The sequence below is a fragment of the Myotis brandtii genome, unplaced genomic scaffold (assembly GCF_000412655.1).
Source record: "Myotis brandtii unplaced genomic scaffold, ASM41265v1 scaffold136, whole genome shotgun sequence".
NCBI lineage: Eukaryota > Metazoa > Chordata > Mammalia > Chiroptera > Vespertilionidae > Myotis > Myotis brandtii.
Window position 1 is genome coordinate 70,541 of NW_005354829.1, and position 12,616 is coordinate 83,156.

At 39.3% G+C, this 12,616-nt stretch overlaps 1 protein-coding gene across 2 annotated transcripts; it reads right to left on the reverse strand.

The window, feature by feature from the left end:
• Window positions 1-1,905: 1,905 nt before the first annotated feature.
• Window positions 1,906-11,656, reverse strand: FGG (fibrinogen gamma chain). Of its 2 annotated transcripts, XM_005860495.2 has the most exons (10): window positions 11,443-11,655; window positions 11,297-11,341; window positions 10,899-11,082; window positions 10,696-10,789; window positions 8,823-8,953; window positions 8,400-8,533; window positions 6,882-7,066; window positions 5,290-5,567; window positions 2,666-2,835; window positions 1,906-2,129 (listed from the first exon to the last, which is right to left on the reverse strand). In XM_005860495.2, the coding sequence occupies exons 1-10, from the start codon at window positions 11,518-11,520 to the stop codon at window positions 2,115-2,117; spliced, it is 1,314 nt and encodes a 437-aa protein (XP_005860557.1). In that variant the 5' UTR covers window positions 11,521-11,655; the 3' UTR covers window positions 1,906-2,114. The 2 variants fall into 2 exon arrangements, with proteins under 2 accessions (XP_005860557.1, XP_005860556.1); XM_005860494.2 differs by lacking the exon at window positions 1,906-2,129 and having other exon boundaries at window positions 2,612-2,835; window positions 11,443-11,656.
• Window positions 11,657-12,616: the final 960 nt, after the last annotated feature.

Sequence of the window (12,616 nt, forward strand, 5' to 3'; positions counted from 1 at the left end):
GTGACCCCATGGGGGAGTGGGGGGAGAGAAACTTTTAGACTCCTTTATATTAATTTTGTATTAAGTACTTTTATTAAATTTTACATTATATATTGGTTGGGGGAGAACAAATATGTACAAATAATGCATAGGTGTCAAAATTATGTTTTGTTTAAAATGTATATGCACATACACTTTTTATATTACCATTGTAGAATTATTTTTCACCTTAAATTTTCACTTATTGTATAAATGTTTCCATGTTCATGCTGAGATTTAATGCTTATTATGTAATCACTGTTTTCTATTCCATTGTACTAATAAACTAACTTGCTTGTGCATTCTTCCACTGCTAAATAATTTATAAATTTCCCACTGTTAAGTATAGGGCTATATTCATATTGCTGAGATCTTGTCAATGGTCTTTTCTTTTTCAAAAATAATTTTCTTGGCCTAATTCACTGGCATGGTATTGTTGCATCAAAACTTATTTATATAACTCTGCCTATCTACGATCAAATTTCTCACCTACAGGAGTTTGCAGGGTAGACTATGCACTCTGAGTTTAGAAGTAGTTTGAAGCATGACAAGGTTGGGGCAGGCAAGGTTAGAGGCACTGTGTGGGGCAGGAAGAAGGTAACTGCCCTAACCTGGCAAGAGATGTTGTATATCCCATTTAGAATGTGTAGAGCAGCGGTTCTCAACCTGTGGGTCGTGACCCCTTTGGGGGTCGAACGACCCTTTCACAGGGGTCGCCTAAGACCATCAGAAAACACATATATAATTGCATATTGTTTTTGTGATTAATCACTATGCTTTAATTATGTTCAATTTGTAACAATGAAATTGGGGGTCACCACAACATGAGGAACTGTATTAAAGGGTCGTGACATTAGGAAGGTTGAGAACCACTGTGGTAGTGTGTGTGTATATAAAAGGAAATGAATATAATAAACCTTTAAGAGGTAGATTTAACAGGCTTAATGACCAGGGGAGGGAGGAATAAGGAAGACAGGAGGATGAGTTATGGTTTTTTTGGAACGTGAAACCTGGATAGAATAGAGCAGTTTTGGAAGAGAGGAAAATACTATGGTGCGCTATATCCCCAATATCCAGCACCACGGCTAGTACAACAATAGCATTCAATAAATGTTAGTTGCATGGATGTTTCATGGATACATGAATTAATGAGTGCTGCAAATAGTGAATAAGCATTCCTATTTCCCAAAGCCCCACAAGTACCTGGTTGTCTCTTTCCTGTTTTTATTTCAATAGGATATTTAAAATCAGGACTCATGAGAACAAGGGAGTAAGAGGATTAGGAAAGAAATTGTGGAAAAGAAGAGAATCCAAAGCTAAAGCTCAGGATTTCAGAACAACCTGATCCTCCCCTCCTAGAATTAATCAATTACTTTACAAGGTCAATCTGATGTAGATTTAACTACTCCTTTCGGAAAGCTGGTCCTCCCCAATCTCTGGCTGCTAACTCAATATTCCTAGATTCAGAATGATTCAGCGGCCCCAATCCGCTGAATCTCAGTGAGAGACTGATTTAGATTGTTCCTTAAATTTCTCTGCTCTGATTTCAAGTCCTTTCAGAAAGCCCACAGGAGTCTGGAACCAAAGGTTCTAGTGGGAGAATTCCCAAACAGCCTTATGTCTCCAGCTATGCTTTGGGGATTCTGAAACTTAGTTATGTGATTGCAACTTGGGTTTATATTTTTATATCAAATTTTGTCACGTTGAGTTACTGTATTTTTCTATCTTTATCTTATATCGCCTGGAGGGCAAAAGCCATGATTTCTATTTTTTCATATACTTCCCCAAGAGGCAGGTTTAAGGTTTGGTGTAAAGTGAGGACTCAGCAAGTACTGATGATTGCCAAACTATGATTACTAAATTGAAAGAAATAAATGGCACCATGTATTTAGTCTTAGGAAACACAACGTTTATTGAAATGGCATGTAGATAAATTATCACCAACATAAAACAGTTAGTGGAGTTTTCAACATGGGTTCTTTTTTCTCTTAAAATGAAGTATGGCTTTATGAGTCCATTGTCCCATATGAAAAATATTATATTTATCATTCAGATAAAGTCCTTTAAAAAAGTAAATTCACTTTTGAAATGGTCTTTTAAACGTCTCCAGCCTATGACCAAAACAAAAATATATTAAAAACATATAATTGTCTCCATTTAAAAAGAATTAAATATGAATAATTAGGGGTGATACATTTGGAAAAATACTTAGGCATTTGAAATGCTAGAATTTACTCCTAATTTTACTAAAATTTACTAATTTTATTAGTATGTACTAAAATATTTAAGGCATAATTTTAAAAAATTACCAAGATAAAACAACATGTGGTCATTAAAATGTAAAAAAATGTGGCAATTATTTCATATATACCTAGGACGTATGCTAAAATGTTATCTCATCAAATAAATAAATTTTAAATAATTCAAAGCTCAGTAATTTGGGAATACAATCCAAAGTAAGTTATAATTTCCATTTAAGGCTAAGTATCCTTAATATCAGACAAAATTGATAAATATGGTAAGAGAAAATGAGAAAGAACTTTCAGAAAAGTTTCTGAAACATTGTGGGTTAATAGAAGTGAAAAATTCATTCTCAGAGTAAAATGATTTATTTAGTTTCTATTTCAACATGGTGCTCTGGTCTGACCTGTTTGGATCCCCCAAGGTGGTGCTGCTGCCCTTCCCCTATGTTGACTCTGTTGAATGGAATTATCTTCATGGTGGTTTTCTTCATGGAATACCAACGAGATTTCCAAGTGGCCCAAATAATGCCATTATCATAGCCATTTGGCGTAGATGTCTTTGAGTAAGTGCCACCTAAGACAAATTGGACATATCATTGCTCTTGTATTTCCTTACCTCAGAGAGTCTATAAAGAACTGTCATTTATAATGACCATTGTCACATCAAATTTATAGTGTTATCAACTAACTGAAAATATCCCTAAAGATCACTAAAATCTCAATTTATATTTATAATAAATGGATTATTAAACAACTAGAGGCCCTGTGCACGAAATTCGAGCAGTTGGGGGGGTCCCTCAGCTTGGCCTGCACCCTCTCATAGTCCAGGAGCCCTTGGGGGATGTCCAACTGACAGCCAAGGGGAGTGGGCCTAAGCCGTCAGTCAGACATCCTTAGCGCTGCAGCAGAGGTGGGAGAGGCTCCCACCACCACCGCTGCACTTGCCAGCCATGACCCCGGCTTCTGGCTGAGAGGCCCTCCCCCTGTGGGAGCACACTGACCATCAGGGGGCAGCTCCTGCATTGAGTGTCTGCCCCTTGGTGGTCAATGTGCGTCATATCAACCTATCGTTCCCTGTTCGGTTGATTTGCATATAAGCCTTTTATTATATAGGATCCCTTACATCTGTGTTGTACTTTCTGGTCACATTCACACTTTAAATATATTCACTATTAACAGGGCTAGAATCCCAGGTTCCCCAATTGGTGTCTTTCCCTGAGCTTAGTCATCCTGGACTCAGCCATTATGGACCATCTTTCTTCAAGGAGGTTAGAACGGCAAGAATCACAGTTCCTGATCAGATGATCGCAAGTTATCTGAAAACACAATTGTACTGGAAAGTATGAGGGACTTTAGAAAATAGTCTGGAATGTTATTTAACATCCCCATTAGAAAGTGGAGATTAGGTTGATTTGCCTTCTCCTTGTCCATAAGCACCAGTTCTCATGTAATTTCCTAAGAGAATATTTGACCCAAGCTGGTAATTAGGTGTTTTGTTTTGTTTTTAATGTTGTGAAGCCTGGCTGGCGTGGCTCAGTGATTGAGTGTTGACTTATGAAGCAGGAGATCACAGTTCAATTCCCAGTCAGGGCCCATGCCAGGGTTGCCAGCTTGATCCCCCAGTGTGGGGCATGCAGGAGGCAGCCAATCAATGATGCTCTCTCATCATTGATGTTTCTATCTCTCTCTCCCTCTCCCTTCCTCTCTGAAATCAATAAGAAAAATATTTTTACAAAATGTTGTGAAGACCAAAAGGTAAATGTAAATCATTTTAAAGAGGAATTTAAGCCATCTATTGGCTAGGACAATGCCATGAGGAGGTAAGATTGCTCATCTTAATGGATCTTATTGCATCAGTAGAGCTTCCCCACACAAAACTGTTGGGTAGTAACAACAGTTAGTAAGTAAAATCAGTGTTCATAACTACCCCAGCCTTAGAGCAAACTATAGCTTGCCTTCTCCCATCCTAAAGTAAGTGTCTAGACTCATAGGCTGGACTCTTCTCTCAAGTTTCCATGGACCCCTACCCTTTCAAACAATTTCAAGCTCTTTACTCCATTCCCCCAGACACTGGCTTACTGCTCATTGGTTATATCTGATACACCGCTCAGCTGACACAAGCTAATGTGTTAACAAGCATAAATATGGTAATGTTGGTCCATCCAGATCATATATATGTAAATTTGGAGGAGATACCATAACCCAAAATGTCAACTCTGATGGTGGTAATTTCAGACGCAATGACAAACCACTGGCTATTTTACAGCAGGTGGATTTCTTGTTGAGGGACCAATTTGAGGTATAATCACAGTATTATTCAATTGTGATTTAATATCAAGAACTAAATTGGCATGAAGTGAGAGAAAGAAAGGAGATTGATACTCTTGTTAATGTATGACTTTTTGTCCTTTATTTCAGTGTTGAAGTGTTATTTCTGCCAGTGTTATAAATGTGTGATAGACCCATCCTGTTAAATATAACAACATTTTGGAAAGCATTCATGTAAATATTTTGTGTCAACAGAAAAGTTCATTGTTTAGTATCTCTTTACCTCAGTCCTATGTTTTGGTCCTCTTGAGGATTATAGTTTATCTTGAAAAACCGAACGTGGAGTCATCAACTCTGATGAACCTCCGACAGTTTTTGAATACTTTCCTGAACCAGGAAGTTCAATTGAAAGGCCTATGACAGCTTCAGACCAGGACATGGCCTTGAGATAGTTTATTCTTAGTAAAGTGTCATGTGAATTGTGACACTGTATATGTGGCACTCACTCACCTTTGACATGCTTCCAGTGTAGTGTAATTGCATTTGTTACTATATAGCTTCTTTGTGCAAATGCAATTTTTATACTGAAAATACTTATTTGTGTTGTAATACATTATAAATTTATTATTTAAAAATAGAACTATATAATAAGCCCCCTAATATAATTACTAATTATTTCTCATGTCCTTAAATCTATTTATACCTTTTATTAAAATATAGACTGCATACTAAGTCATATAAGTAAGGAAGAAAGCCATACCTTGGTAATAAACTCCATTGAGGTGGCCAGCATGACACTTGTTCATCCACCAGCCAGATCCATCCTGTTCAGCACAGTTACCATCAAACTTATCGTTGTCATTGTCCCAGGTACTGAACTGCATGCCATTGTGGGATGTGAAAAACTTGTCACTAGGATCATCGCCAAAATCAAAGCCATCAAAGGCATCTCCAGCATCTCCACTCATGAAGTAGGCATACTTCAGGCGGTATTTGTCAGCTTCATTCCCCACACTGAACATGGCATAGTCTGCAGTACTATAAAGAAATAGAGATATCATATCTTGAGCCTCAATGGGGATCTCAAAAGGTCCCTCTCCTATAGAACAGTTGTTTGCTTCTTAAATCTCAAATGTGTTCATTGAATGAACTCTTCTGCAAATTTGATAAGAGGCAATGGCTGTATGAACCAGTTCAGTGCTCATCAGCACCACCCAGGATGGGTCTAGAAGCCTATAGGATCCTAATATCAAATCCACATGTGTGGATGAATCTGATTAGTTTTATATTTTCACTTTTATCTAAATGGTTAGCATTGTTCATACAGTCATCAGAAACCACAGTAATTAGCTGACAGTGCATGACCGTCAGTGCACCAAAGGAACTACACCCCCTTTAGCTGTTCAATCTGAAGGGTGAGGTCCTGTGGGATTTTTCTGTCCTAAGGCAATGTGGTCGTGGCAATAAGGATGGCTTCCTAGAGCATCACATAAAAGAAATGGTCCCTGTGTGGCCCACAAAACATGAGCTGGGGGATCAGAGAGAAGTTCTCCCCTGAAAATAAAATATGAGTGAGGGCCAGAACTCTATGGAGTGCATGGAAGAATGAGCCATAGTATATGAACAGAGATTTCCAGAAAATCACTGATCTCCAGTACTTGTGAAACTGGAGATATTCTCACAGGAGCAAGTCTATGGTACTTTCTGGGTGAAAATTAAATAAATAAAAATACATGTTTGGATATAAAACATATTTCATTATTTCATAGACATAAAAAGAGGGTTGGATATTTCTCTGAATTTTAATTAGGTGTATAATGAATGCTCAAAGCCCCCAGATAGCTCTGAGCATAGAGGGGCTCTATCTCACCAAAAGAGCTAGCTGATTTAATTTCAGCCAGGAAATCTGAAGAGGTTGGATTGGCTTTTCAACCAGCATAGTCTTAAGATGATCTGTAGAGTCAAACTACTTTAGTTCAAATCCAATCTTTACCGTATACCAGCAATGTGACCTTGGGAAAGTTAACCTGGAATTAACAATATTACCTGCCTCATGAAAGAGTTATTAGGACTAGATCAAATTATAATTTCATGCTCGATTTCTATTAAATATTAAATGCTCAGTAAATATCAGCAATGATTCTGTGTGGTTCCGGGGTAAGTAGATTGTACCAAAATACTCAGATCCAGCCTGGAGGGGACCCATCTCTTTGGGCTGCCCAAGAACCAAAATGACTTGTGGAGGAAATGGCTGGATGTGTTCTTTGCATTTATGAAGCTGTCTCTGCCATTGGTCTGTTGATGGTTGGAAAATGCACATTCTAGACAACACAAAGTCTTTTCTAAACGTACGCGATTCTGCCAGTCCAGTCCTCTAACTCCACTCTTAATACATATGGGATGGCAGACTGTGTGGTTATCAAATGCATCTTCTCATTCCCCAGCCAAAATTCTGTGGTGCCCGTAGGAGACAGATGTCCAAACCCTTCTTTGTATTGGATCCAGTTTTTCTTGAAATCCTCACTGCCATCAAGCCTCTAATTACACACATGCACAGGGAAAAGGAGAGAACAGATTATCAGTGCACATAAAGAAAACGGTATAAACATTTGTTGAAAATATGGAGGGTCTGATCCCATCATTTACTAACTAGATGACCTTGGTCAAGCTGCCTCAGATTCCTCATCTGTCAAATAAGAATAATGATCCTTACTTCTAGAGTTATTGCAGGGATTACACGAGGGAATGTTGGAGAAATACTTAAAGAGCGAAAGGCACAATTCTAGATTAGTGGTAGTTTTTAAAAGACACCTAGAGGACTTCAGAACTCCAGCGGGTCACTGCTGATTCTTGTACTGATGGTGGAAAGGTCAACTCATTGCTCAGTTTGTTTGCCAACCAGCACTTCCCTCCACACCCCCCCCACGCCCTCTGAGCGCCCCCTGCAGGATTACTCGTAAAAGTGGTCAGAGGTAAACAGAGAGAAGGATTGCGGCAACTGCCAGGGACTGGCAGAGAGGAAACAAAGGGCCCTTGCCTGGGAACAGCCCAACGGAATCCTCTGTGGGACTGTATCTGTGTTTAACTGGGAGCTGTAGGTCTTGATCTAACTGATGAAACAAGACCCTTCCGGTTTCCTGTGGGGCTGTGCGTGTGTGTGTGTGTGTGTGTGTGTGTGTGTGTGTGTGTGTATTCACCTGAATAGTCAGGAAACTTCACCTATTTTATTTAGGTTTTCATTTTTTCAAATTCCAACCCAAAGCTAAATACAATTGGAAACCAGAAAGCACTAAGTTTGTTCCAAAGGAGTAGGATCATTCAGATTTACTCCAGTAAAGTATGCAACCCTTAAGCAAAGCTTTTCTTCATTTAAAAGAAACAAAACAAAAACAAAACAAAAAGCTATACAGTAGTCTTTCCTTATGTTCATTGCACAAAATGAGTTCTGCTTTTATAACTTTTGACACTCAGTGGTGGTTTTTACAATTTAAGATTTCAACTTCAATAACTTTTTCCTACTCTCTGTGGGGCTTTTTGTCACTATGATCCTGTGACTACGTGCTATCACATGTCGACAATGGCAGTGCCAGCACAGTATCCAGTCAAAGCACAGACTCTGAAATAAGACCGCCTGGGTTCCAATCCTGACTCTGTTACTTACTAGTTAGTTTTGTGATCTTGGGTAAGTGACTTTACCTCTGGTGCCTAAGTTTCCTCCTCTGTAAATAGAGGTAATAATTGTACCAACCCCACAGGGAAGGTGTGCGGATTCATGGAGTTGATGTTCACAAGGTGCTTAGAAAAGTATCCAGCCTAAGGCTGATGCTTATTTGAGTGTTTATTAAACACACAGGGTGAGGGGGGACATACCTTCTGAAGCACAGTCCATCCATTTCCATTTTTTTCCATTTCACAGTAGACTAGGAACTGCTGCTGAGTTGTCAGAGGTTTGATAAAGTAAAGCCCACTCTCTTTGCCTCCCTTATTGGCAATATCTTGACAATCTGAAGAAGACGAAGAAGCCTATACTGTGGTCTGAAATCCAGGTAAGACTGTTCCAGCCTGGAACATGGGCTTTTAGCAAGTTGTAAACTATTCATTTCCCGCAAAGCATTGTCTTACTTCTCACATCATCATTCCTTTCAAACTATTTTTAGCTACTTAAGCAAAGTCCGAGCAATTGGATACAATTAGACTCAATGGCTAAGCACCTTCAAAATTATTCCTATGCATTCTAAAAGATGAAATCTCTTTTGCTTTATACATTAATCCCCACATCAAAGTGTCACTTACCTCTCCCTGTTATATCGTGTATTTTGACTGTGTCTTTGCAAGGCTCTTGACACTTTGCTTCAAGCTGGACTACTTTCTGTTTTAAGGTAGCGATCTTCTGATTATTTGAATTATATATGTCCTTCAAAAATCTACAAGCGGAAGAATAAGATAATAGAGCATACCCTTCAGAGATGTAATTTTGTATTTTCATTTAAAAATACTACCTTATCTTTTTGAGAATTACTTCCTGATAAATGACTCCATTTCTTGGGAAAACTGTAAAATTCTGTTACTTAATTGAGGCGAATTAAAATTCTAAGCTTTCTGGAAAAGAAAATAATAAAGTTCTTGTCCTTAAGCAATGCCATTGTCATTAAACAGTGGCCATTCTGATTTTTACCATCTGTATCAAGGGCAGCAGATAACGACCTAATGGAGTGAAGAGCCTGGTTAACGGGAGGACTGTCTGAGGATCATTCTTAGGACTGGATATTCTTAGGGAAGAAAAGGCTCTGTTCAGGGATTCGCATGTGATGAATTATGCTTTCCACTGTGACCTACTGAGGACTATTTGAGGTCTACAATCTATAACTTACATGGAGAAAGTATTTGGGGTGTTATCTTACATATATATAATAGAACAACAGACACTTCCTGACCTTCTCAATGTTTCTATTTACAGATCTTTGGAAAAAGGCTGGGGGAAGTGAAAAATCCTGCTTTTGTAGTTGTTCACAGGCTTGTCTGTGCATATTCAGGAATGGTAGAACACGGTCTACAGTGCACAGCCTGGTGTATCTTTTGGTGAAGAAAGATAGAAAAAGTACCCAACCACTCTTTTTCTTTACTGCACCTTAGAAAATTTCTGCACAATAGTCTCTTTAACTTCAATGATGGGCAATACTAGTGTAACTTATAAATTATACAACAACAGTAATTATGGCCCTCTGGTAACAGAAAGAGGAGAAATCTCTCCTGCCCACGTCTCCCTAGCCACCATTTATCACTATTTTTTATGCTACTTTGAACACAGTTTAGTTAAAAAAAATTTTCTTTTGAGGAAAAAAACTAAAACTGTATATGAGATCCTGAGTTCAGGAAGTTAATGAGTCCCTGGGAAGTTATTAATAGAGACATTTTACCTTCAAGGGAAGGGAGGAGAGAACATAATGGCACAGTCACTGTGCCGTGATCAGCACATAGCTTTGTAATGTTTGTTACACTTAGTCTCTTAACTTTTCCTATACCCTTCCTATGCCTCTGCTTGCTATCACCTCCCACCAATTTGTTGACAATCTTATAAAGAGATTCTTAGTTTCCACACCCAAATCCCCATTTGAATTTGTGGTGTAAGACAAACGGGGATGAGGGATCATTTTCATAAATGGGGCCATAGCAGTATTTGAAGACATCTAGAACACCTTTCTCCCACATGATTATTAAAAAGCAATTATAACCCAGTGCAACACATATTGCACTCAAGATGCTATCTCCACTGAGTTCCAGATGGCCAGGCATAATGACAATTAAATATCAAAAGTGGGGAAAAAGTTAATTCCACTGAAGTTTGCAATATTAAGTAAAACCCAAATCACTCTTGGAGAGTAAGTTAAAACGAAAATGCACCCTGGCTGGTGTAGCTCAGTGGTTACAGTGGCAGCCTGCGCACGGAAGGGTTGCAGGTTTGATCCCCAGTCCCAGTTGGGGTGTGTGTAGGAGGCAACTAATCAATGTGTCTCTATCACATTGATGTTTCTGTCTCTATCTTTCTCTCTCTCTCTCTCTCTCTCTCTTTCTTCCCCTCACCTCCCTCCCTTCCACTCTCTCTAAAGAACAATTGAAAAAATATCCTTGGGTGAGGATTAACAACAACAACAACAAAAATGCTTACCGAATACTTGATTCATGTGATATAATCAATGCTTCAAATTTTATAATATCTTCCATCATTTTCTGAGATTCCTTAACAGCAGCTTCTATCTTATCTGTAATATGAGATCAGAGACAGAAATGTTTAGGCAAATGGAACCAGTGAAACAACAGCACAAGAACTTTACAAATTATCTTCTCAGTCAGTGGTATTTAGTTCCTCACCTGACTTCGGTAGGCCATCAGGATTATCGACGCTTTGGATTTGTTTGATCAGTTCTTTGGCTTCTGATGTGTTGTTTTTGATTTTACGTAAGGTTTCTTCCACAGACTGTAGATCCTGGTCTACTTCGGTTTGGTAATTAAGCAAGAAATCTGCAATGCCACATGTAGTCGGGCAGTAACGACCCTGAAAATACAACAACAGAGTGATTTAAAATCTTGATGAAAGCCACACTTAACAATCTATGAATAAAAATAGGTAAAAGCTAGACTACGTTAAAAAAAAACAACAGAGTTTAAAATGCCAAATGTTTGTAAGAGAATTCCTTTTATTCCTCTGCCTCTCTGCAATCTACATACAGCAGAAACAAACAAACAAACAAACCATAAAAATTACTTACAAATCTTTTATCTGAGATGCAGCAGTTGTCTGTGGGGGGAACAAACTAGAGGAGAAAAATACAGAAATTTCACTAGTTTATCATATATTTTCTTACTTTTCAGCTTTCCATGTAAAACAAATATGTCTGTGGAGAAGCATACTTACTGCTAGGCATGTTGAAGACAGGAATAAAAGAGTGTAGAAGTAGAGAATTAAACTCCGGGGGTGCAAGGACCAATGCATGATGTCCGGGAGCCCTGTATCAGCACTGTGGCCTCTTGGGCTTCAACAGTCCCTTTATGTAAACTCTGAGGATGACCAGGACTGCCTGCCAGTGGCTGAAGCTGATCACGGGATCTTCTTACCGGGAGGTGGGGGAAGTCTTTCCCATCTCTTTTCCCCCCTCATCCTGGCCCCCAACCTATGTTCAATCAGGTTCCCAGATTTTACACACAGGTTTAAGCTCCTCCTTTTGGCCCAGCTCAACCTTTCTCCTCTGCAGCCAATTCATCTGCAAAGGCTAGTGAAGCATTAGCCATTGCTAAGAGGAGGGAGGGACGCCTGGGAGGTTGCATGATGCAACCTCTTCCAGTATTTGGCAGAGAGTAAACACCGAGAGCTGGCCTCCAGCAGAACAAACCCAGCCAGCTGACCTCCATCAGAACAACCCAGCCCAACCTTAAGATGGAGCCCATATCCCAACTCACTGAAAGCTCTTTCTTAGCCCATGGATTAGGACACGTAATTATTTTTAACCTGTGGCTGTGGCAGGAGGAGACTTTGCTTTCTACCGGGTCCCAATGTGTTAGTATTCCCAGAAACAAGTGACACTGGAAATATATTCCTCCCTGCTCTGTGTTGGCCGTTTTCTTTCTTTTTAATTGAGATGTAATTGACATATCCTATCTAATAATAGCCAAACATGGTAATTGACCGTACCTTCATTACACCTCCCATTGGCTAATTAGCGAGGTATGCAAATTAACCGCCAACACAGATGGTGGCTAATTTGCATACTGCAGGGAGGGACAGCACAAGCCACCAGCTCAAGCCACCATCCAGGCTCCCGTGGGTGACACCAGGAGCCGCCTGCCTGCCGCCCGGGACCGGATCGGTCCCAGGCCGCTGACAGGCCCCAGAAGCCCCAGAAGCCGCCAGATATGGCAGTAACTCTATCAGTAAGCACTCTGAAAGTCAGTGGCATAAATGCACCAATTAAAAGACAGATTATGAGGGTGAATCAAAAACAAAACCCACTTTAAATATAAAGACAAATATAGATTAAAAGTAAATGAATTAAGCTGCAGCCTGTTTTGCTCAGTGGATAGAGCATTAGCCC

What these genes read in the sequence shown, in the direction of transcription:
- FGG (XM_005860494.2), bottom strand. Translation starts at nt 11,520, where the DNA reads ATGCATTGGTCCTTGCACCCCCGGAGTTTAATTCTCTACTTCTACACT. An exon ending in ACACGATATAACAGGGAGAG is followed by an intron (nt 8,534 to 8,822) that starts GTAAGTGACACT and finishes CGTCTTCTTCAG; the next exon opens with ATTGTCAAGATATTGCCAAT. An exon ending in GATGGACTGTGCTTCAGAAG is followed by an intron (nt 7,067 to 8,399) that starts GTATGTCCCCCC and finishes GTGTGTAATTAG; the next exon opens with AGGCTTGATGGCAGTGAGGA.